The sequence below is a fragment of the Ammodytes marinus genome, assembly GCF_949987685.1.
Source record: "Ammodytes marinus genome assembly, chromosome: 15".
NCBI classification, from domain to species: Eukaryota; Metazoa; Chordata; class Actinopteri; order Uranoscopiformes; family Ammodytidae; genus Ammodytes; species Ammodytes marinus.
Genome location: NC_137219.1, coordinates 18139498 through 18162961, shown reverse-complemented (window position 1 = coordinate 18162961; position 23464 = coordinate 18139498). Strand labels below are relative to the sequence as shown.

The window sequence follows — 23464 nt, the reverse complement described above, 5'->3', positions numbered from 1 at the left end:
TCATATTTTGCCACGATCTATGTATTTATTTTTATTTTTATTTTTATTTATTTTATATGTATTTGGCTGCCGTCGCTAATGTTGACTTGCCTTGAAATCACAAGCTTCACGTTAAAATTAAATGAAGACATGGACTTTAATTTGCTTTCAGGCCATAATTTGCCACACCGCCTGTATGGAGTACACCCTAAAATCCTCTTTTGAACTGAATCGTGAATCATTTTGAATAGAAAATCGATTTTGAATCGAATAGTGACCCCAGGAATGGAATCAAATCGTGGGATTCCAAAAGATTCACAGCCCTACTACTGATATTGTTCTATAACTTCAATTGTTATTTTTGGTAGTTCCGTTTGCTTACACAAACACTGATGAAAGCTAAATGTTTGTTGAATGATTTGCAACAATGACCAGAAGAAACTAAGGTGTTTTTTAGTAGCCTCACTTAGAATATTACTTTCCTTATGTGACTGCTGCTGGAACACTTGAAGAATGCCCCCTCCTATTGGCCCCTGTTTCTGAAAGCTGCTGCATAAGACCACCCATCCCAATTACTCATGTTAGTTTTCAATTTAGGTTCTAACTTCAAACTATCTTCCTATACTTGTAGAATGCAGAGGAATATCTACTATACTACTGATTACCCATTTAAGAAAGTAATTAGTTCTTGTCATCTTTATGGTACACATCTCCAAAATTGAAAGTGTGCCTTCATGATTAATGATATGTCCTTTGCAAGCGTGTCTGGACGAAAATAGATTGGAAGATCAAATGATATTACAGTGTCTTTAATGTCAGTAATGGGTGTTAGCGGTGGTGTTTAAACTATAGTGCACATGTAGGGATACTGGAGAATTGTTCCAGGAAAATTAAAAGAGCAACTAAAATCAAAAAACATTCAGTACACAACCCAGTCATGTATTTTCTTTGCCTTAGTCAGGTTTTAACCAGAGCTGCTGCTGGTTTAGTTTTCTCAAACTCTGCACTGAGATGCTGTCTTTCAAATCACTCAAAATGTTTCCTTTCCTTTGCTTCTCTTTCAGTTCTACAAGCATGTGGTCCAAAGTGTGGAGAAATTTGTGCAAAAGGTGGGTTGTATTTTGAATGAAGAATTTGGCAGTTAAACAATACTAAATGTACACCAGGACTTAAGTGCAATGATGAGGTGAATTCAAAAGTTAGAATTTCCTAAACAAGTGACGTGTTAATAAAAACAGATGATACTTATAGTTGATATTCTGGGAAAGCAGTGTTCATGCTTCCTCAACTAACGTTTTGACCTAATGAAAATGTTGAAATACTTTTAAGTAGGTCAGGTGCATTCATAAGCATAACATGGTAACTTAATAGATGTTTTCACATCTTTTAAGGTATCCTAACACCTATTTCTGTATCCACAGTGCAAACCAGAATACAAGGTCCCAGGGCTGTACGTCATCGACTCCATTGTCAGACAGTCACGACACCAGTTTGGCACCGAGAAAGATGTCTTTGCCCCACGCTTCAGCAAGAATATCATTCCTACGTTCCAGCACCTCTACCGCTGCCCTTCAGATGATAAGGTCAGACAGTTTTTAATGGGTTTTGTGTTCTCTCTGTGGGTTCCAATTTTGTCTTTTGATGGTTTTATGATGTATTGCCTCAGTTTTACAAGGAACAAGTGTTTTCAAAGTAGATCAGGGATTGGCAATTGACTCATATTATTTCTGGTAATAATTCAAGGGCTTTTTTTTATTCATATTTTTTTCTTTTTATGGTATTCCATCCCTTTTTTATGTTCCTTCCATTTCTAATTTTTTGTTGCATCAACTGTTTTTATGTGAACACTTTGAGTCTGCCTTATGAAATGTACTGTAAATAAAGAGGCCTTAGCTTGCCTAATTTTAAATAGTAATTGTTGCCGTCAAATGTCCAGCAGTTGTTTTTTAATTTTAACAGAACTTTTTTTTATTCTCCCAAAGAACAGTGTCTTTGCATTTTACTGTTACGTCACGTGTTTTGTCATGCTTATTGGTTTAGAGCAAGATAGTGCGTGTCCTGAACCTGTGGCAGAAGAATGCGGTCTTCAAGAGTGACATCATCCAGCCGCTGTTGGACATGGCAGCAGGGATTGCCCCTCCCAGCGTCACACCCGTCATGTCTAGCAATTCCGCCCTAGTTAATAACACTACGCCTGGTTAGTTACACTTGTAGAGTAAAACACACTTACACAAACAATGAGGAAATTTGTATGGTCAATATTAAAACCTTTGTCTCTATGTTTCCAGGGACCCCGCCCACCCCGGCTACCCCAGCTAACATAGTCCAGGGTCTACCTGACTGGGCTTCCCAGATTAACAACACAGACACTGTTGCTGCTGTGGCTCAGATCCTACAGAGTCCCCAGGGACAACAGGTTAGTGAACAGTTACACATAGTATCTCAATACTTCATCCGTTTGCTTGAGTAGCTTCTTCAGCTTGTGTCTTGGTGTTAAAAACAACTTGTATTATCTCCATTTGTAGCTGCAGCAGCTAGTACAGAGTTTACAGATGCAGCAGCAGAAGCCCCAGCCGTCCCTGCTGCAGGCCTTGGATGCTGGCCTGGTGGTGCAGTTGCAAGCTCTGACAGCTCAACTCACTGCCGCTGCTACTGCCAACAGCCTCAACCCTCTGGAGCAGAGGGTCTCCTCTTTTAATAAGGTAATGCCACAGTCACCAACTGAACGTTTTCTTTTTCTGTCTTACATCATCTGATGTCTCTTAATCTCATTTTGTTGTTTGTTTCTTGCAGAAACTTCTGGGTCCTTTTGATTTTGGGAATGAGTCTGAACGTGGTGAAGAATCTAAAAAGGATAGTTCGTCTTCTCAAATGTGAGTTCAGTGTCTTGAGGATCAGGCATTTGTTTCTCCCACTCTAAAACTATCCTAATACTGATCCAGAGTCCTTTGTGTTGACTACCTCCATTGATCTGATTGACAACTTTCAGGCCCATGGTGTCGGAGCCCAGCTCCCTCTTCCATCAGCTGGCTGAGCAGCTACAACAGCAGAACCTGGAGCAGTTTCAGAAGCAGCTTTTAGAGCACCAGCAGCACCAACAGAAGGTAGATACAGTGTACACACACACCAGTGTTTCCCCCACGTTCACACAGCAGCGGCAGTTCACTTGCTGCTTTTATGCTGTCCATTAATTAACCCATGTGAGCATGATTGAGTGAGGCAGCACACCTGCTCACTCAATCAGTGGCAACTTAAAAGAGAAACACAGAACAAGAGAAACACCCAAAACAAGCCCATTCGTAACACACCGCTCTTTTATTCTTCCAGGTAATGAGCATAGAAGGGCAGGACTCAATCTTTGGACAAGAGAACTCTGTTGCGAATGCTCACAGCAGCAGCCAGGCACAGCTTCCTGAGATGGACAACAAGATGGATGATTCCATAGACAACCAACAGGAGGTATGGCTGACCAGAGAGCCATTAGCAGAACTTGTAAATCCTAGACATTTATACCTTGTCTGTATTTAATGACTTTTCTCAACACAGGGACTACACTCAGTATTGTTTATTTAACTGAACGCCTAGATCGCATAGTAATTACTGAAGTTTTCTGCATTATATTCCATGTTGAGAGGTGTTCAAATTTTGCTGTCATTTTAGGACATGGATCTGGATGAGGGCCCTGATGGTATGGAGGAAGATATCTTTGAAGCAGATGAGAAGAAGATTGTAAGCACACGCTCCAGAACACGCTCAAGGTCACGCTCTAGGTCAGTGCTACTTATTTCTGAAATCACATTTTGTCACAAGATTTTCTAAATGTGCCTAGAATATTGCTGAATTGTCTGTTGTATAGGTTGAAGAAGCTATGCCCTTTTAACCTTGTTAGAAAAGTGCTGACTCTTGCCCCCAAGGGCCGTATAATGCAGTGCTGTCACAAGATGCCTGTTTGGAATTGATTCTGAACAAAAAGGTGTTTAAATGTAAACTCCACTTCCCTCAACTTTATTTCTCTAGCTTACTCTATTGAGAACGGCTTTTACTTTCCACAGGATTATTTGCATATTAAAGCATTTAATACCATGTTGTTGTAGTCCTTTCATTTCATACAATTATGAACTTTGAAAACTGGTGTTGAAGCTGAAAAGGTGCAAACCTATAGTGCTACCGTGAACATGACAGTTTGTCTGTAGAAAATCTCCTAAATGTTTGGTGCTGTCTCTCTGTAGGTCTCCCAAGAGGAGAAGGTCCAGGTCCCGCTCCGGCTCGCGTAAGCGTAAACACCGCAAACGTTCACGGTCACGCTCCAGAGACCGCAAGAGGAAGTCCTCGCGGTCTTACTCGAGTGAAAGACGCGCCCGAGAACGAGAGAAGGAGCGGACGAAGAAAGGACTTCCTCCCATACGATCCAAGACTCTGAGTGGTAAGTGACGGTCATTATGAAAGAATACTTTCCTAGTTGTTTTCTGCCTGTGCTTTCTCTGATGATTAGTACTTTTCCCCCCCCTCTTCTCACGTAGTTTGCAGCACAACTCTCTGGGTGGGCCAGGTGGACAAAAAGGCCACGCAGCAAGACCTCACCAACTTATTTGAAGAATTTGGCCAGATTGAGTCTATAAATGCAAGTATTGAATTCCTTACTTGATCTCCCATCCGATTTGTCATATGGACTTGAATTCCTTCAACTGCAGACAATATCTGTCTGCCATATTTTATATTTCACTCCCAATTCATTTTTCATGTATTTCTTTGTCATTCCTCTACACATTCGCACTCTTTCCTTTGTAATTTATTCTCATCAATCAACTCATCTGTCATCTAAGTCTAATGTCATTCGCCTCTCTATGGACATGGTTGTTTTTTAACCTTCCAATGTCCTGTTTAATGTAATTTTTGTGTGTGTGTGCAGATGATCCCTCCCAGAGGCTGTGCCTACATTTGTATGGTCCACAGACAGGATGCATACCGTGCACGGCAGAAACTCAGCACTGGCTCGTTTAAGATTGGCTCCAAAGTCATCAAGGTGCACATTACTTTAATAATTTGATTGATAGTGTTCCTATTCTCCATGTGGTTTCATATAATGTAATTTTTCATTGACCCCTGGTGGAATAACCTCAGAGAAGCTTTAGCTTTCCAGGCACATACGTCCTTGTTATGCTCTAAGAAATGACTTTTTTGTGTGTTTTTATCATATCCAGATTGCATGGGCCCTGAATAAGGGGGTAAAACAAGAGTACAAGCAGTTTTGGGATGTAGACCTGGGTGTCACCTACATACCTTGGGAGAAGGTGAAGCTGGATGACCTCGATGACTTTGCTGAAGGAGGAATAATTGACCAGGAGACCGTTAATGATGGTGAAAAGCAACACATCTATCTATAGTAGCTTCTTTCTTTGACTCAAACACTTTGATGCTTGTTTACATTTATTGAGGAAACTGGCAAGTTTGTACACTGACAGCTGATATCCAAGCACAGGCTCACCTAGCCTTTGATGATCTTGTTTTTTATCCAATCTCCTCGGTTGTTTATGTTTTGGTAATGCCCCAAATCCAACCCTGAAAAACAAATTTAGACAAAGATGTGGTTGTAAAAATCTAGCTTAACTCCCAAAAATATTTGGATATTAGTTAACTTTGTTTTCATCTTTCTGTCTGTTTCTTCAGAGTGGGAAGCAGCCAAAAATGCTGAGCCAGTCAAGGAAGTTATAAGTCAACCAGTAAGTGCTGAGACTGCAGCAGTATCTAACACCCCGACTGAGACCTACAACCAGCAGACTGAGACCTACAACCAGCAGGTCGCCATGATGCCTGTACAGGTACTGAAAAGTGTTTGTCTCAATCTGTGGATAGAATATAAACATGCTTGGGACATGGTCTCATACTTGTTAAACATGTAACTTTGCCAATACTCTATTAACTTATCCATATTTTATGTGCGCTCTCTCATAACTCTCTCATCCAGCTGCCAGTGGCGCAGGCTGTTCCAAGTGCGGTAGGTTTGGTGCCCCCTTCTTTCTCCATGGGCATACCACCACCAGGCTACGGGCCACCACCACCCTTCATTAGGGCTGGCTTCAATGCCTCACAGCCTCCACCAGGTAAATAAAAGAAACAGTCATATAAATATCAGCGCTACAGCTGAAAAAGAAGTGGCTCAAAGTAAATTATTTTCTGTTGTGCAGGTTTTATGCAGGCAGCAGGCATGACTTCAACGGCTAATTGTGAGTACTTATGACATGCTACCTTTTATAAATAATACATGTATTAGTTGTATATAGTTTTTGAAAGGACAATGTGTCCTTTCAAGACATTTAGTTTGAATGCATTGGCTTGGATTAAATGTGTTGTTTCTCTTATACCCACCTATAGCTCTGGTGCAGCCTACAGTGTCAACCAGCCAAGATTCTATGAAGGAATCACCATTCAGTGCTATGATGCCTCCAACCGGTGCCATCCATGGTGGCTTTATGGCCTCAGGCATTCCCAATATGTTCAATCCATTGGGAGTCCAAGCTCAGCAAGCCACCAATGACAAAATGGCACAGGCTGCAGATGGTATGGATGCTGCTGCAGAGCTTACACTGCAAGGTGAAGCATTACTTATCTTCTTACATTTAAGAGACTTATAGGTTTGGAACATGTATTAAGATCAAATCTTGTAGAGTTAATTATTTTTGTGTTAGCATTTTTATTTGTGGTAACAGAAGGTATCAAGGCGAATTTTAACATTAGTTTCTGTCATTGTGTTTTGTCCCTAGGCATGCAGAATGCGGTCCGCAGTGGAATGGGCCTCCTTGGCATGCACCCCACAGCTTCCCTCACCCACTCGCTGCATCAGTCAGCTCTAGCTGGACAAAGAATGCCTGGCCTGCTGCCTCTGGATGTACGACCTAACCTCCTCCAACCTGGAGCCGTCCGCTTCCCGCTCCTCATGCAGCAGAGCGCCCTCCAGCAGGCTGCTGGCCTCCTAGACGGTTCCCTCCAGGCTCAAGCCAGAGCCCGGCCTCCTTTCCCTCAGCTTGATCACTTCAACAGAGCCCCCAACCTTCCCAATGAAAATATATCCAAGACAGAAGATGAGTCTTCCTCTGGGGCCGATGAGGGCAAAGACCAGGACTATCGCTTCCCTCCTATGGAGAAGCCTAGTACAGGCCTGCTGAGGACCCCTCCTCCAGACCATAGAGAGACCCTTGGAGGTGGTGGTGGAGGAGGAAGGCCTCCCTTGCTCCAAACCCCAGGATCTCAACAACCCCGATCCAGCCTTTTGGGACGTCTTCAGGCTCTAGCAGGCTTTACTCCCGACAGCCGCTGGAATCAGACCAGAGGGGACTTTGATGAACGAGATAGCATGCGAGCAGGTCTGCAGGCGCCCCCAAGCGCTCCAAAAGGCTTCCAGGAGGAGCGCCCAACTCCTGGGCAGAACTTCCCCAACCGCTTTGAGAGCCGTACTGGGACAACAGGAGGAACAGCTGGAGTTACTGGTAATGCTGGAGCTGCTGGAGGGCCACAGGCCTGGAACCGTGGTGGTGGTGGTGCACCACCAGCAGCAGGCGCAGCAGCAGCGCCCTTTGACAGTGAAGTACACCAAGACCTAGATGAAAGAAGACGCCCATGGGACAGGCAAAGAGACAGAGATGAAAGAGATTTCGACTTCAGGAGGGAGATGAATGGCAACCGCCATGGCCGAGACAGAGAACGAGAGCGTGAGAGGGAGAGAGACCGGGATCGTGGCAGAGACCGCACCAGAGAGCACGAACGTGACAGAGAGCACGAACGTGACAGAGAGCATGAACGTGACAGAGAGCACGAACGTGACAGAGAGCGTGACAAAGAGAGAGACCGAGAGAGGGAACGTGGTGAACGTGAACAGCGTGAACAACGTGAGCGTGAACAACGTGACCGTGGGGGCTGGACACCTCTTCTCCCTCTACCTACCCCTCTGCTTCCAACTCCAACTCTTAATCCAAACCTGACCCTGAATCAAGGCAAACTGCTTGCACCACTTAAATTAAACCCCCAGCTTCCACAGCGATTCCAGTCCCCGCTCCTGCCTCAAGCTCAGGCCAAGCCCTCTCTCTTGGGTCTGCCTCCGTTTAAGTCTCCGTCACAGAGCCAAGCAGCAGCGCCCAAGTCCCAGTCAGAGACCCCAGCTCAGTCTGAGACGCCTCAGACACAGTCCCCCTCCTCGGCCCAGTCCCCTCCCCCATCGTCCGACAGCAAGAGTCAGAGCCCACTCACAGAGACTCCCACCCCGGCAGAGTCATCACCACAGCCTGAGACCCCACCACAAGTAGAATCGCCATCCCCTCAGCCCACCACGGCACAGTCCCCCTCCAAAACCACTTCTCTAGACAGTGAGAGCCCAAGCCAAGCCTCACCTTTAGTCGAGGCCTCATCCCATGACTCACCTGTGGCCTTCACACAAGCTGCCAGCCCCCCCGAAGAGACCTCTTGCTCTCTGGAGGAGCAGGAAAGCCCACGGAAGGAGGAGGAGGAGGAGGAGTCACAAGACGGAGCCTCCTCACCCCAACCACAGTGGGTCAATGGATCTGGGGTTGACAATAGCGCTGTGGCTGAACCCACCCCGGAGGCCTCTCCTGAGCCTTCACCTGAACCCACACCAGAGCCCTCTCCCGAGCCCATTCAAGAACCCTCCCCCGATTCTATGCTCCATGAGAGTGAACCGGAGCAGCAGCAGCAGGAGCAGGAGGAGGAGGAGGAGGAGCTGCTGGCCTCTCCTAAGGACGTAGAAAATGAACAGAGTGAGCCCATGGAGGAAGCTGCGAGTCAGCCAGTGGTAGACACTGTCACAGACACTGAGGAAACATAATCATCACTCAGTAGGTAAAAGATCATTTTGTAAAGTTGTCTCTTCTTCTCTGTACTCATGTCAGCAAACCACAACCACCACACGGGACATGGGGAATACTGACTCATGTCAGTAATTGTCTGATAACCAATAACATGATTTTATCTCACAAAATACCAGTGTACTTAAATAGAATGCTCGCTAGCTGATTTATTGGTAGACAATTTTATTTGTGTTTTATTTCCTTTTTCCTTTTTTAAGTTGTTATGCCACCCCTACCATTTTAATAATCGAAGCGTGGCAAATTTTAAGGAGTTGCCTACCAAAATGTTTCAATTGTAAATGGGAAAATAAGCTTTGACCTTCCTATGGAAGAGAGTAAGAAATCCTGGCTGTTAGTAAATGGATTGAATACAGTTACACACAATACTTAAACAGCAGTTTCTGACCCCATTTCTGTCTCCTCTTCTTTTAAAATGCTGCTGCAAAGTTTTCAATGAATGCTTTTGTGGTGTCCGACATTGCTTTCTGTTTCTAACCGGAACAAATATCCTGCATACAGTGAGACCAGTACAGCTGCTCATAATTGGAAAAATGAACATTTTTAAAAAGAAAACATGACAATGTTGTATACCCGAAAAATAAATGTCTGTAATTTGTTTCCAATTACACCGTGAACACAAACAGAAAATAACATGCTAGGGGGAAGAAAAAGAAAATGAACAGAGGGTTGTCCTGATGTTGGATAAATTGTTTTAGCTTGAAATAAACATACTTTGTCTGTTTAAAAACATATGCTTTAGGACTGTTTTCTGACCCAGGACCAGTGGAAACTAAGACTGCTTTACAGACTCGTACACATTGAGTGCCCTCACTTCAGTCGATTTGGTGTTCTCGTAACTCAAGTTGCTGTTATACCATCCATCCACAAAGCACTTGGTTGGATGCAACCGTGGGACTTATAGTTTTTAGTTTCTGATGACTTCAGCCTGTATGTTTCCCTAAGCTTTTGCTGGGTGACTGTTGAGGATGGGATTGTGCCTTTTTGAATGGATTTGTCGTACAATGATGCTCCCCAACACTACTGTGTGATGTACACTAGACTGTGTCAGACAGCTCTGTGAACACAATGCTGCCTGCACAGAATTGTCTGGCCTACCGTTTGAATGGTAGCTGGGCAGTTTGTACAGCACGATCCTAGAGGAGAAAGAGTATATACTCCATTGTTCTGTGCATGCAGGCCTGTAGCCATGATTTTACCTTCCTGTCTCTTGTTCATTTCATACTTGTAGTGCTTTTCTGTTGGGACATACTACTAGAAATCCATAGTCTGCTATTCTCTCAGACCAAATGTCTACTACAGGAGTTGTGATGTTGAATAAAATTTGAAGGTGTATCAGATTCTCACCCCTCTTATTGTCATGACTCAGGCCGATCAGACCAACTCTTTGACATTCATCAACCCTGTGGTTTCAAACTTACACTTAAATACTTTAAACATGTTAGTAATTTAAAACAATGAAACATGATTGTCCCATAAACTCATTATATCCGGTATACCTGGCTGTATATTGAGAGGATTGTATATTCCTTGTTTAAACCTCCTACGAGCAACAAATTAAAATGTTAATTAACATTCAAATTTTTCCTCTGATGATCATAAATGACCTGTAGCAGCAAACGAGGCCATCAGAAAAAACAACGCTATTTCTAAATAGTTATTGCATTTTTGCACGGGCCCGATTTTTCCCAGGAACAATTTACGGTAGACCTACCTGAACCCTGAATCTGAAAGTTGTATATGCTTCACCATCGTGATATTACCATGTTTACTCTTGCACATATAAACACATTAGGCAAAAATATTTATTTAGCACAAGGCCACTCAAAGTGCTTCACAGGGACAAGAAATACATCAAGATTAAAATGCATAAAGTATAGAATACACATTAGAAAAGTGAAGATTTTTTTGTTAATTAAATAAAAATCACAGGTTAAAAGGGAAACGGAAAAGTCTTCAGACTTGATTTAAAGGAGCTGAGAGTTGCAACAGACCTCAAGTTTTCTGAGAGTTTGTACCAGATATGAGGAGCATAAAAGCTGCTTCTCCTTGTTTAGTCCTCCTAACTCTGGGACTGTAAGTAGACCTGTCCCAGATGACCTGAGAGCTCGGGACGGTTCATAACGTATCAGCAGATCACAAATGTATTTTGGTCCTAAACCATTTAATGCTTTATAAACCAACATCAATATTTTGAAATCAATTATTTGAGTGACAGGAAGCCAGTGTAAATACCTCAGAACTGGGTTAATGTGATCCACTTTTTTGATCCTAGTTTTTATTAGCATAACAACCAGCTCTGAAAAATGAACAGTATATTACCTCATCCCGACTGACTGCGGTCTCTGTCTCTCTGTTCATGGACATATTCACTTGCTTCCTAAACAAATGCACGTGCTTTTGAAGCTGGTGTCGTAAAAAACTAGATATTAGGAATTTGAAACAAAATAGCTTTATTCATTGCCGCTCAGAAGTCCACAGTGATCAAAGTGATCTTTTAGTCTGTCTGGTTACTTCCAGATGTTATGGCCATTAACAGACTAATAACCTGATGAAAAACTCACATGCAACTTTACTTGTTGAAAAATGTCAATTCCACAATGTCGAAACGCCAATATACTATATTTCACACCTAGCAATAAAGGTGTAGATATTTACCAAATGCATTTTTACTAAAGCAGTCAAATAATTTGCTGAAGCCAAGTGAAGGGCAAATTCTTCACAAGGGACTGTTTCTATATTTAGCAAAACTACAGAAAAGAAGCCATCTGGCATTTACCTCAACAGAACAAAAGGGTAGGGAGGGAGTATACAAATGAAGTAAGGGAATATGCTGGCTGCCACTTAACCCCCCCCCCCCCATCCCCAGTGAGCTGCCAGAAACCCGGCTGCTACAGCTGGAGGAAGTGCTTACTCAGCACAAACTACCAGCAACCTCTTCTATATAGTCATATGGCCCAAAACACTGTCAGAAAACACAAGCTAGAGGATTCATTTAAGCAGTCGCCTACTTCGTGGTGTCCACTGGTGCAATTTCAGCACTTTTTATTTTTATAAATAAAACAACATTGGGAGTAAAGCTGCTGTACTGCTTTAACGCCTTTACCTTCAATTACACCTGAGCTTAGCCTGCTAATCCAAACACTGATGCACACGAGAGAACACATAAATGGGGGGATTGGCTCCACATTCAGCATCTAGAGACCTGTAAGAGGGATAAAACCCAGCAAAAAATAAATAAATAAATCCACTTGTGTGTCTCCTAGTCTATAGATTTTGATTCCTGACCTGCCTTCTGAAGGCCCGGGCAGTACGCCAGGTCCAGGCTCCTGCTGACCACCCTGCAGAAAGATTTGACAGCCCAATACTTTGAATCAACCACTATCTGCCCTGAAACAGATGTAGTTGTACATAGCAGTAACAATAAATCCTCACTGGACAGAGGCCTGGCCTGTCTCCTTGAGATATTTATACGTAACTTACTAAATGGCATGTTTGCTAATATAGATCAGGGTTCCTACACATTAAGTGATTTTTTCCAAGTCGGGACAAGTATGGAAAAAAAGAAAAGAGCATGAAAAAATACAAATCAAAACAAAGCTATGATATTAAACTTAACAAGCTGGCTGTAGGATGGACTGTCTGGTTACCATGGAGACAACTGAAACCTTTCGCCAAAGCATACATTTAAATTTGTCTTGCGACTCTTTAATTTATTTCGAACGACCTTCTATACATGAACCTTTAGTTTTTACTTGGTCTCGAGTTTGACAAAGAGATTGTCAAGCATCTAACTATTTGTATTCAGATGCCAAATATGTATTGAAAAATCCTGGAAAAGTATGGAATTTTGAAATGGAAAATGTGTAAGAACCCTGTAGATTGTTCTAATTAGGAATCAAGATAAAACAAAATATCTACATCTAGCTTTCAAATAGGGCGCATAATAGATGGATTAGGGTCAAATGTTATGCATCATCTGCAGGTTTTAACATTTACTCCAGTACAACCTCAAGGCACAGTCTTCAAACATTCTTTGTCTATCGGTGGTCCCTGTGGCGAGCCATTTGCACACCATTGCCATGTTATTTTCCATATAAACCCCATGGGAACAACACCAAATGGGCTTGACCTTTTGGAGCACAGGCAACTAATGAGAGCACCTAAATCCTAGTGGAATGGAATATTAATACACAGTTGGTGCCCAGGTCGTAGTGCTTTGAATGGATGTCAGAGACAAGAGCTTTCCTGCTGTGAGGAAGTCAATTATACAGGGAGATGAGGGTTCAGATTTAACTTGTAAATCTTTTTTAATATGGCATAGGGATATCATCAATCTCCTAGTCTGATACCTTTCAAGGGAGAACTTACTGTATAAGGAGCTTTTTAATAAGTTCTGGTCATATTGAACGAATAGTACCTCTCCTAGGCTTATTTTGTTCTCCTGTTGCCATTCAAAAGCACCACAGTAGGGTCTTATCAGTGGTGCCAGTACCACGTCCAACCATTTGGGGTCAGTGTGGTACTGCAGCTTTCATCATTACAGAGCACACTTCCCTGTGCAGACTGGGTTCTTGGAGTGCGGCAGCTCAAAATCTGCAGTGCACACCTCTCTTACCTACTGTGCTTCACTCTCTCACTGAGACAAATGACAGCCCCACCAGTGCCATCATGGCAAGCGAGGTACATCCACCCATGGAATTCCCTCCCTTTGAAAAAGACAAGCGAGAAGGATGAGTGCGTAAAAAATTGCCACTATGCAAGAGTCTTCATGGTGCCACCGTGCTCAAAGTAATTCATCCCATACCTCTTTCCATACCTTTTTTCTTGGATCGATACAAGACGGGTGTAATAAATGGAATGAAGTCCTTTTCAGCGTGTGACTTGGCCCCTTTCTGCAGCTTCTCCGTTGCTGCATTCTTAATTGATTAAAGCTATCGATTAGGGCCTTCCAAAAAGCCTCTAGACTAAAATCAGCCCCTATCAGCTATGGCTAGATACCCAGGTATCATATTCTGTAATGGTGGAGTAGTATGAGAGAGAGAGAAAGCGTTTGTGTTGGTGTGGCTTCTCACTTGGATAAATGAGTGCGAGAGATTGAGTTAGAGCAGAAAAAACAGAGCAATCTATCTTCCGTCCACCTCGTTATGCAGGAGAGGAATCCCCCCTATCTCGACTCACGCTCGGCAGCCACAGTAATTACTTACCTCTGTGGGGACGCAAATAAGTTTCCTCTGCCTTTTTCGAGAAAGTCACTCACTGCCCGCCCGGCTCCCCTGTTATCAGAGCCAGCAGACTCTTGGGGATGGGGCCATGGTGTCCAAAGTTCCCATCACCCAGGAACTTAAGCCTCATCATGAGTTTCCAACCGGCTACAAATTGTCTTGTGAGAGGCGAGTCAAGGTCACAGTGTTGAACCCCCACGTCACAGAGAGAGTGCAGGAAGGAAAAGAAGCAGCCCCGGAGCTGGGTGTTGCTGGGGAATTGGTGGCTTGCTCAAAGGAACGTTAGCAGGGTGTGTACCTGAAGTAATTTAGACTTAGACAGAACTTTTTCGGTTTCTAGCTTGCGGCTCCTTTATGCTCCCATATGAATGTTAATTCATGCAGCCAGAGGGAGTTTTTGACAGTGACTTGTAGTAGATTTTCTTTTCTTTTTTTTATAAATAAGAGAAGTAAAGAAGAAGATAAACAACATAACAGGTGATTCATGTCTAAAATTGTCATATTAAATGGACCATCTGTTTGGAGGCATCCAAAACAGCTTATTTTCTCGGGAGAGAAGCCTGTTGTGGTGCCAGTGCTAGAAACACAAAACTCTGCCACCGACTGTTTGACTGACTGAGTGACAAAGTATTGAACCTATGCACCTGACCCTTTATTTATAGAATCTAACTCTATAAAAGCTCCATTTTGCACATGTTTCTCAAGCTATTGCGTTTGGAAAAGGGCCAAAGGCGACTGGGCACAGACATGGTACAAAAACTTAGATTCACCAAGAGGGACTGAAACTGGAAAACAACATAAAACCTTCGATGATGTTTTTTCCCCGCATTGTAACAGCCCAGAGCAGAGAAGGAGAGAAAACAGCTCCGCGCCGAGAGCAACAACATGCGCCGGAGGGAGAGCGCATAGTCAAAGCACCCCCCAAAAAAATAACCACTCCCACAAAACATACTGAGTGAGTCATAGAAAAACAGGAGACAGATGGAAAGGAATGAAAGGAAAAAAAGAGCAGAGTGAGTTAAAAGTTCATTACAATAGTTAAAATAATAATTACAATAAGCTTGCTTTCCTATCACACCTCTTAAGATAACTGTGAGAAGCAAAGTTCTTGCAACTGCATTCATACATTTTCTTTTACTCAGTTGTAGTTTGTTGTATGATCTGCTATTTCAGTACACTTGAAGAACAAAATATTTATTGGGACCGCCACAGAAGTTTGAACGTTTAATATCCAGGAAGTCATATCACAACCACTGGCCTTTCCATGTAACCATTTAATGTTAATGTTACTCCACTTAAGTTCCATTAATTTTTTTTATTTTTTTTTAAGATATTTCTTTTTGGCATTTTTATGCTTTATTGACAGTGTAGAGACAGAGTTGTGGGGCAGAGAGGGGAGTGACATGCAGAGAACGACCGCGGGCTGGAATCGAACCGGGGTCCGCTGCTGGCCGAGGCCCATGGGGGGGACACCCTACCAACTGAGCTAAGGGCGCCCCCTAGTTCCATTCATTTTCATGTGCTTCAGAGGAATTTCAATTTCATTGTCATTTTTCTGTTAACTGAGGTTCACCCTTTTCATCCAGAGTCAGACATCTTTCTCAAAAACTTTTGGAAGGATTGTCATTCAATTTTGATCAGGTAGCCAGTGTGCTCAGATGATGGATCCCAATGACCTTGGTCCAACTTAAAAGGGACACAAATGTCACATTTTGTGCCAGTCCATCTAGAGACATCTCACAAAACAAACAAATGTGAACCTCATGGTGGTGCTAAAGGATATGTGAAGGTGTCACCAAAGTCATTAGGATTCACCCTCCGGTCACTGACATCCTCACAAGAATACAATTAAGAATACTGTCACTCACATCTCATACTACTTTCATGCTCACAACATGATTAACCCTTATGATATAGGTTCCTAAGACGTTTATTTCGACACCAACCTGAAGCCAACTATTACATTTGCTTCACTATGAATGCATAAAATAGAAATTTTGAACCCCAACATTTGGGCTTTCTTAGAGTTGATTTTTCTGTCTTTGTCGCCTTAGTGCACAGTTCTTTCTGAGGCTTCCCTAGTGACAGGCAGAGCTTCATCAAATCCCAACTGATGTCTGTATGATACCTTCGATTTGTTCTCCTCTACAGAGTGAGCAACGCTCCCCTTTTGTCTGTTGAAGGCAGCAACTCGTCTCATTTTGGTCCTCAGATGTCACGAGCATATTTCATTTCATCCTCTATTGACGCTGGCAAGCTTTTTTAACACCATGCCTGGAGGAGGAGTGGAAAAAAGCCTATGTTTGCCAAGACAGTGTGTATTTGCATTCTAAGAAGCAGTGTGCGTGTGTGTGTGTGTGTGTGTGTGTGTGTGTGTGTGTGTGTTCGCTTTATCAGTGGTCTACATGCCTGTCACTGAATACCTTTTCCTACACACATAACTAACTGTGTGTGTGTGTGCATTGGCAGCGTGTCAGCGGTTGCCACAATGCAACCAAAATCAAACTCTTTACTGCGTACATAGTTTACACAGGCAGAGACAGTAGCCTACATCTACGGTTAAGGATGATGTCTTTACAACTGTTGTCTCTGTTAACATTGTTACTGGTCTCTAATCTTTCTTGTCAGTGGCCACACACATCAAATAAACATACACCATCTGTTTACATGTGACTATCTGCCTCGAAAACCTGTCTGTGTCAGTGCCTCTGCTTCTCATCACAAATCGTCCAGGGCTTATATGGAGGGCTGATTGTGGGGTCACTGGGGCATAGGAGGTTAAAGGACACCACACAGGGAGGAGTCTGGGAAAAAATGCGAGAGAGGGCAGTCAAGGAGACGACAATGACTGCATTTCAGAGAAGTATTAGGTCATGATTCATGGCAGGCGGAGAGAAATGCCTTTAAAATCTGGGTGATGGGGAGTTTATTAAATCTGCCAACGCAGATGAGGAATGTGTGTGTGTGTGTGTGTGTGTGTGTGTGTGTGTGTGTGTGTGTGTGTGTGTGTGTGTGTGTGTGTGTGTGTGTTTCGGGGAAGGGAGAGACGAGATATGCAGGGGGTGGGAGAGGTGTGCTGAGATGCTGAGCAAGCGGTGCCAACGATCGACAGCGCAGCACATGATGTGCATGGAAATTAGGCAGGGGGCTTGGGAGGGGGCTGTGGAATTTGGAGACCTGAAGTGTATCAGCAAAGACAGGGAGGTGGGAGCTGCGGCCTCACGCTGTCAGTCTTAACACCAACGCTGCTCTCCTTAAAGAGATGCCGCGTGCACGTAATGTGCTTGTGCCCGCTCATTTAACTGCAGCATTTACAGTCTTTTTCTGTTTATGTAGTGACTCGTTCTTGCAATCCTCTGCAGCTACAGATAGTGTGTGGCAGAGGAGCCCAACACACAGACACACACACACACACACACACACACACATGTTCACACTGCCTTAATAAGTGGCTGTCATTTTAATATCCATCCATATTGTTCTCATGCCGTCTGTGTGGCCTCCACACACACACGTCTGTCATCATTTGGAAAGAAGAACCTTATAACAATCGTCTTATTAAGGGCTGACTCAGCGTCTTCCTGCAGATGTGACACCTGTTTCATCAACAGGCAAAACAACAAGCCTCATTGTTTCCATTAGGTAATCCACAAAGTGACTGTGTGTTTGTGTGTGTCTACCTTCCCACACTTGTGACTATTTTTACGCCCCCGGGTCTCCTTTGCCACCCCGCCTCCGTGTGCTGTTTGGTGCAGCAGCTATAGCTGGTATAATGAGCCCTGAGTGAAAACCTCTCCGTTGTCTGCGGGTTTGTTTACGACGGCGAGGAGTAGATTCTCCTCCCGAGAGTTGTGCAGGTGAGACTGTGCAGCAGACGGTGTCAAATTAAAACAAGATAGGGAATTTCTGACTCACCAGAAGTGAAGGGGAGGGCATGATGGGGCGGGGAGGGAGTTGACAGATTTGTGAGATCAGAGCACTGTGATCAAACTTTGTGGTGTCTTAACTGATGTTTTTTTAAACCACTTACATCCAAAGGGAGTCATAAGATGTTGATGTTTGAAACACATTTTGACTGACTTTGGTTTTTAAAGGAAGACAGTCATCATCTTTGAAATAAAGTTGACACTATTAAAGGCCAATATTTTATATTACAAAATAACATGACTACTATTTTACCTATACTGGGGTCTGAACATGCAGGTAGTTTGGGTTGTATTTGCATATATTTTAAGATATAAGTTTTGATCAAACATGCATTACTCCAAGACACAATGTCCTTATCTTATCCACAGGACAGTTTTCAGACTATTTAAATGGAAGAAAACGGTTATGTGTGACAAATCTCAACCTAAAAGAAGACGTTGTTTAAGTCACATGACTCCTTCCGTCTCATACCATCTAAATATATTACCTTTTCTCTGTGTTGTTATGTAAAATCTCTCCTTACATGAGTAATAATTATACCAATTCTATAAATTAATTAAAAAAAACAGGAAACCGAATGTTATATCGGCCTTATTATTAACAGCACATTATAAAACACTTTTTCTTCTTCATATTTATCATATGGCATCCAGCGAAAATGAGGGGAAACTTTGCAGGCACTGAGGGGGAAATATTCCCACAATCTCCACTTGTCCATCATACACGTTTTGTTCTGAATTGTCTCTTTGTAGTTGGGCAGCAGCAGCACTATCTAAAAAGACACACGGGAAGTCCTTCATTTTGGGTTCTGAATGCTTGAAGGTTTGCATGTTAAACGTAAGGTGAAAAAAGAAAGAAAATTCCTCATCTTCCGACACTTATTAACACTGATGAAAAGAGCCAATGTCCCGCTCATGAGTAGTGAACCCTGTGTTAAGCGCTTCAAACCGCCGTCCTGCTGCTCCTGCAATCTGTTGAGTGTGTCTGTGTGTTGGTGTGTGTGTTGGTGTGAGGCTTTGTCAATATCACCCACGAGGGTTCCCCTGCCACCCTGCTGATGGGGATTAAAAATTCATGATCATGTTTATTAATGACCAGCAGGCATCAGGGATCACCCGGCTGTCATACACACTAACACACACACACTCATAAGCAAATACACACATTTCTTTATTTTTTTTAATCATCCAAAATACGCTCGCACACATTCGCATTTTCTCTCATACACCTACGCAGTCCAACTCTCCTTCACACTCTCTCTCACACACAAACTCTTTCAATTATTCGCCCACATATATCAAATACGCAGACACTTTCTAACTTGATATCATAGATACGCCTACACACACACACACACACACACACACACACACACACACACACATACACAGGAAGATAAAGAAAAAACACACACTCCTGCCTATGAAAGTGCTAAAGTACATTCAGGAAACACGCACTCCTGAACAAATCCTCATGTTGTTTAATTTGGTAGTGTACTCTGAAGCATTTGTGTGTATGTGTGTGTCTGTGTGTGTGTGCGCGTGTGTGTCTGTGATATGGATCCGCCGGCCTGCTAAACAGAACAGATTTCCTGTCTCTGTGTCTCTCCGGACCTGCGTTCTGAACTCTCCCAGGGGGTGCAGGGGATGGACTGAGGACCTCGCTGGGAACATCTGTGACGGCCGGCCCCAGCAGAGACCGCGACGTGACAGGGCCTAACATCAGCAGATGTCACACCAATGTGTGTGTGTGTGTGTGTGTGTGTGTGAGAGAGAGAGAGAGAGTGTGTTTCTGCGATCAGGGTTGAGAAGTCCATGACCTAGAGAAGATGTAGAGGAAATGCTCTCACACTCTCTTCCTTCCCGTCCCTCTTTCCACTTGTCTCCTTTCCTGTTCTTTCTTTGTGGCTACGCGGCGCTAGTTAATACACAGGTGGTAAACATGACAGCCAGTAGCCGATCATTCTATAACCATTGTAATAAAATAAAATCTGGAATCAGTTTGTCTTTTCCTCCTTCGCCCCGTTTCTTTCGCTCATTACGATTAAAGCCATAGTGCCTAACTTTTCCATATAAAGGAAGGTCGGTTACATTCAAGCCATCGCCACACGAGTTGACACAAAGTTGATTCAGCCTATCAGCTCCACCCAACTCTCTGTATTTCTCAGTATGGTAGCATTTACAAACTGGTATCAATCCCGGACCCTGGTGTAAAATCCATGCGCGATCACAGAAGGCTGACCTTAAGTAGATATACAGTGTTGTTGTAAATACTTAGAATTCCTCATGGGGGTGACAGAAGTTACGCACTGTGGCTTTAACTCAAGGACCATTGTCTCGTTTGATGCGGTATAAAAACCGTACAGGCTTTGCCCCACAGCCCCTGCAAAATGAATTGACAAATGAGCGATGAGCAGAGGAGCGCTGATGCTGCACTCCTCGCATCCCACATCTGATTCTACATCCATCCTCTCTTCCCTCTGCCCTGTCCCCCTTTTTTCCCTTCTTTTATTCCCCTGTGTGTTTCCCTCATTATTCTTTCGCTCTGCTTCCTCCCCTGATCCCTCCTTATCCCCCTGACCGTTTGCCCCTCACCCCTCTCTACTCCTCTTTCTCTCCTTCACCGCTCTCTATCCTTCTATTTTCTTTTTTTACTCCTCGCTGAAGCTTGTCGCAGTCTGCTCCGATTGCCCTGGTAGCTGAGCGTCTCAATTGAAGCTACTGCCTGGTTCATTAAACATAACTAAAAATGCAATTAAATAGAGAACATTATTCATATGTTTAATTCGTCATCATGTCCAGAGAGGCTATGGAGAGCAATATATTACCCCTCAACATGGAGGTTATTCATCTTACCCTAATCCATCTTGATCTAGGGGGAAACCGCTGGTTAGATGGTCCACTTACCTGTTGGACTATAAAATAGACCAGAAAATGCCTGTGTGTCCTTGTTTGAACCTTGTTTGTTGTGAGTGACAACCATGAAGGCAAAAACCAAGATTAGAGCAATCTGTCGGGACTACCTTCCGTTTTCTTTTCTTTTTTTTATAACATTGTGGTCGCATCTCAACCTGTCTGGCCACCTGAATACATCTACATAATTGCGATTGGATGGCATTTTATCTAATCAATATTAAAATAGCTGCGTAAATGTCAGTATCCTTACTGTGAATAATATTACCACCTTGCGTACTAATGAGAAAGAGAATGCCATAAGTGTAACGATCGCTAAGACAAACAAAACAAGCTTGGAGTGGGCACTGAAGTCGAACACTATAAACAAACACGGCACTGCCTGCCTCTACAGTGTTATTCAGGACAGCATCCCTGCAACAAATGGTGTTTGCGTTCGAGTCAGAGAGGTAATACAACCCATATAATGGCCTCAGTGGAGAGAGCGGAGGAGTATGAGAGGGTCGGTGTTGCAGAGGGTTTGTTTGGAAGAGGGAGTCGTAGCTATAGTGAGTAAGCAGACAGTCTGGGCTTAGCCCTTTCTCTTTTACCCCCCTCCCCCCTCACCAAAGCCTGAGTGTAAAGTTGGACACAAGGGAGAAAACGAGAAACATGAACCGGGCACTCATCTCAAGTGGTTGAGTCACTGTGTCGGGACAGGTCCATTCTGGGATGGGATATGGGGGAGAGAGGGTACAAGAGACTTCATCTATCTGTCACGCCACCAAGAAGTGGACAGGATGGGGGAGGGGGCAGAAGAAGTTCTGGTTAACTGGTCTTCATGTGCATAAATTAAAGGATAAAGTCCTCTTCATTGCTACTTGGATCTTGTTTTCATTGTTTTGGTGCCTTGCCAACAGTGGGCAGGTAGGAGCAAGTGTAGGTGTAAATTAACACAGGAGACGTAGGCATTATAAACATTTCATATAAAACGAATCATCATCATAATTGCAAGGTCAGCTACACATTCAAAGTCACCAATTTAAGTTGACAATGTTTATTATGTTATGTTTTATTTGCTTAATCAAATACTCATCTGCTGTTCAGTTCGACCTCTCTCAAAATGGGACATTATTTACATATACAAAAAATACCAGATTTGTCGCCATGGAATTTGATATTCTCATTGTTTCACTGTTGAGAGGAAACCTGTTATGCACATTCAATTAACACTGTCTTATCTGTGTTAAATTGTTAAAATACAAAAAGCCAAACTGCTCGGAAAAGATCCACTGACACAAGTCAATCTTCAACAGTAATAAAACATATTTAAAAAAATAGTTAATCTATAATGTGGAATAACTAGAAAGTTATTAGTTCAGAACATAAAGGGGCCAATCCTTTAGCACTGACGAGAATTTTTTTTTTTTTGTCTGTAACGAACATGGTCGGATTAACCTGTTAAGACAGACAAATAAGCTATTGGGCCCCAATTAAAGCCCCATTTCCTTCCACTCTGTGCAAGTTGTTTGGTATGTATTTGCTGTGATGAGGGCCACAAGTTTACTGTACGGTAATCGATTACATTCAATAAAAAAAATATGCACAATATAAGAAACAATCTTATTTTTTGTTAAATTTGCACAACCTATTTGACACACAGTATAAGCCTGGAGCTTTCTCGGCCTTAAAGGAGTTACCAGCGTTGCCCAGTTGATAACATCAGTATGAACTCAAAAGCCCAGCCGTGACCTACCACATCATGAGACCCAAACAACATTAAACCTGTTTAGGATGAGATGACCTGGAGCCTTTCCTTGTAGGAAGCTCCAATATCCTGTTACCCACAGTTTGGGATGTGTGCAGTGGCAGCAACACAGTGCTTTTGAATAGAGACTGTACTTCCTATCATATACAATTTCTTTTTGCCCACCTACCTGTACATGCAAACCCTGTTTCTCCTAAGTAGTGGATGCTCTGCCCTTTCTATTGAGAGGTTGTCCTAACTCAACTCAAATGCACACACACACACACACACACACACACACACACACACACACACACACACACACACACACACATCACAGCACCCAGGAGAACTAATCCGATTTCACAGCCCAAATGAGAAAGAGTCTCACATGAAATCATTCATTAGCTATTATTAGCTAAACAGGCTACCGAGGGCTGCTGTAGGAAACACAAACAACAGGGGAAATCCTCTGTTACAAAATGGAAATGTGCTGAGGGCTTTTCTTTTGTTCACAGCTAACCCAGGTGAATACACATACAAAGAAGCAAGACTGTAAAAAAAGGACCTTAATGGCTAAATATTAATCTCACTCTAACCACAAATGTCCCCAAATCTAATAATTAGCAGGACCTAGCATTCACTCTGATAGAATCCAGGACTTGCTCCCACGATAAAGCACATAACCCAAAGTTTTGCTACTGATGTCCTCCCTCACCTTTGGTTAGCTAGTTAGCCGGCTGTGCTAACAAATGTGCGGTGGACACCGATTATATAAAACGCATACATGTGCTTCTGTAGAAACATGGCGGTGCAACATGG

General features: G+C 43.1%; 2 protein-coding genes across 3 annotated transcripts in view; both read left to right on the top strand.

Moving 5' to 3' along the window:
* scaf8 (SR-related CTD-associated factor 8) overlaps positions 1–10130 on the top strand; it is a 31397-nt gene extending 21267 nt beyond the window's left edge. Inside the window, exons 3-20 of one of the 2 annotated variants that reach the window (XM_080042881.1) lie at positions 1044–1088; positions 1401–1562; positions 2020–2176; positions 2268–2395; positions 2505–2681; positions 2773–2852; positions 2969–3083; positions 3307–3438; positions 3640–3749; positions 4209–4402; positions 4500–4600; positions 4889–5002; positions 5181–5337; positions 5647–5777; positions 5945–6080; positions 6165–6203; positions 6352–6570; positions 6741–10130. In XM_080042881.1, coding sequence (XP_079899007.1) covers positions 1044–1088; positions 1401–1562; positions 2020–2176; positions 2268–2395; positions 2505–2681; positions 2773–2852; positions 2969–3083; positions 3307–3438; positions 3640–3749; positions 4209–4402; positions 4500–4600; positions 4889–5002; positions 5181–5337; positions 5647–5777; positions 5945–6080; positions 6165–6203; positions 6352–6570; positions 6741–8812 — 4269 coding nt within the window. In that variant the 3' untranslated portion in view covers positions 8813–10130. Of the gene's footprint in view, positions 1–1043; positions 1089–1400; positions 1563–2019; positions 2177–2267; positions 2396–2504; positions 2682–2772; positions 2853–2968; positions 3084–3306; positions 3439–3639; positions 3750–4208; positions 4403–4499; positions 4601–4888; positions 5003–5180; positions 5338–5646; positions 5799–5944; positions 6081–6164; positions 6204–6351; positions 6571–6740 lie in introns of both variants that reach the window. The other variant, XM_080042880.1, reaches the window with a different exon arrangement.
* Positions 8793–23464, top strand: part of tiam2a (TIAM Rac1 associated GEF 2a) — a 92407-nt gene continuing 77735 nt past the window's right edge. The window contains exon 1 of the mRNA XM_080042877.1: positions 8793–8826. The gene's annotated coding sequence lies outside the window, so the exon portion shown is untranslated. The remainder of the gene's footprint in view (positions 8827–23464) is intronic.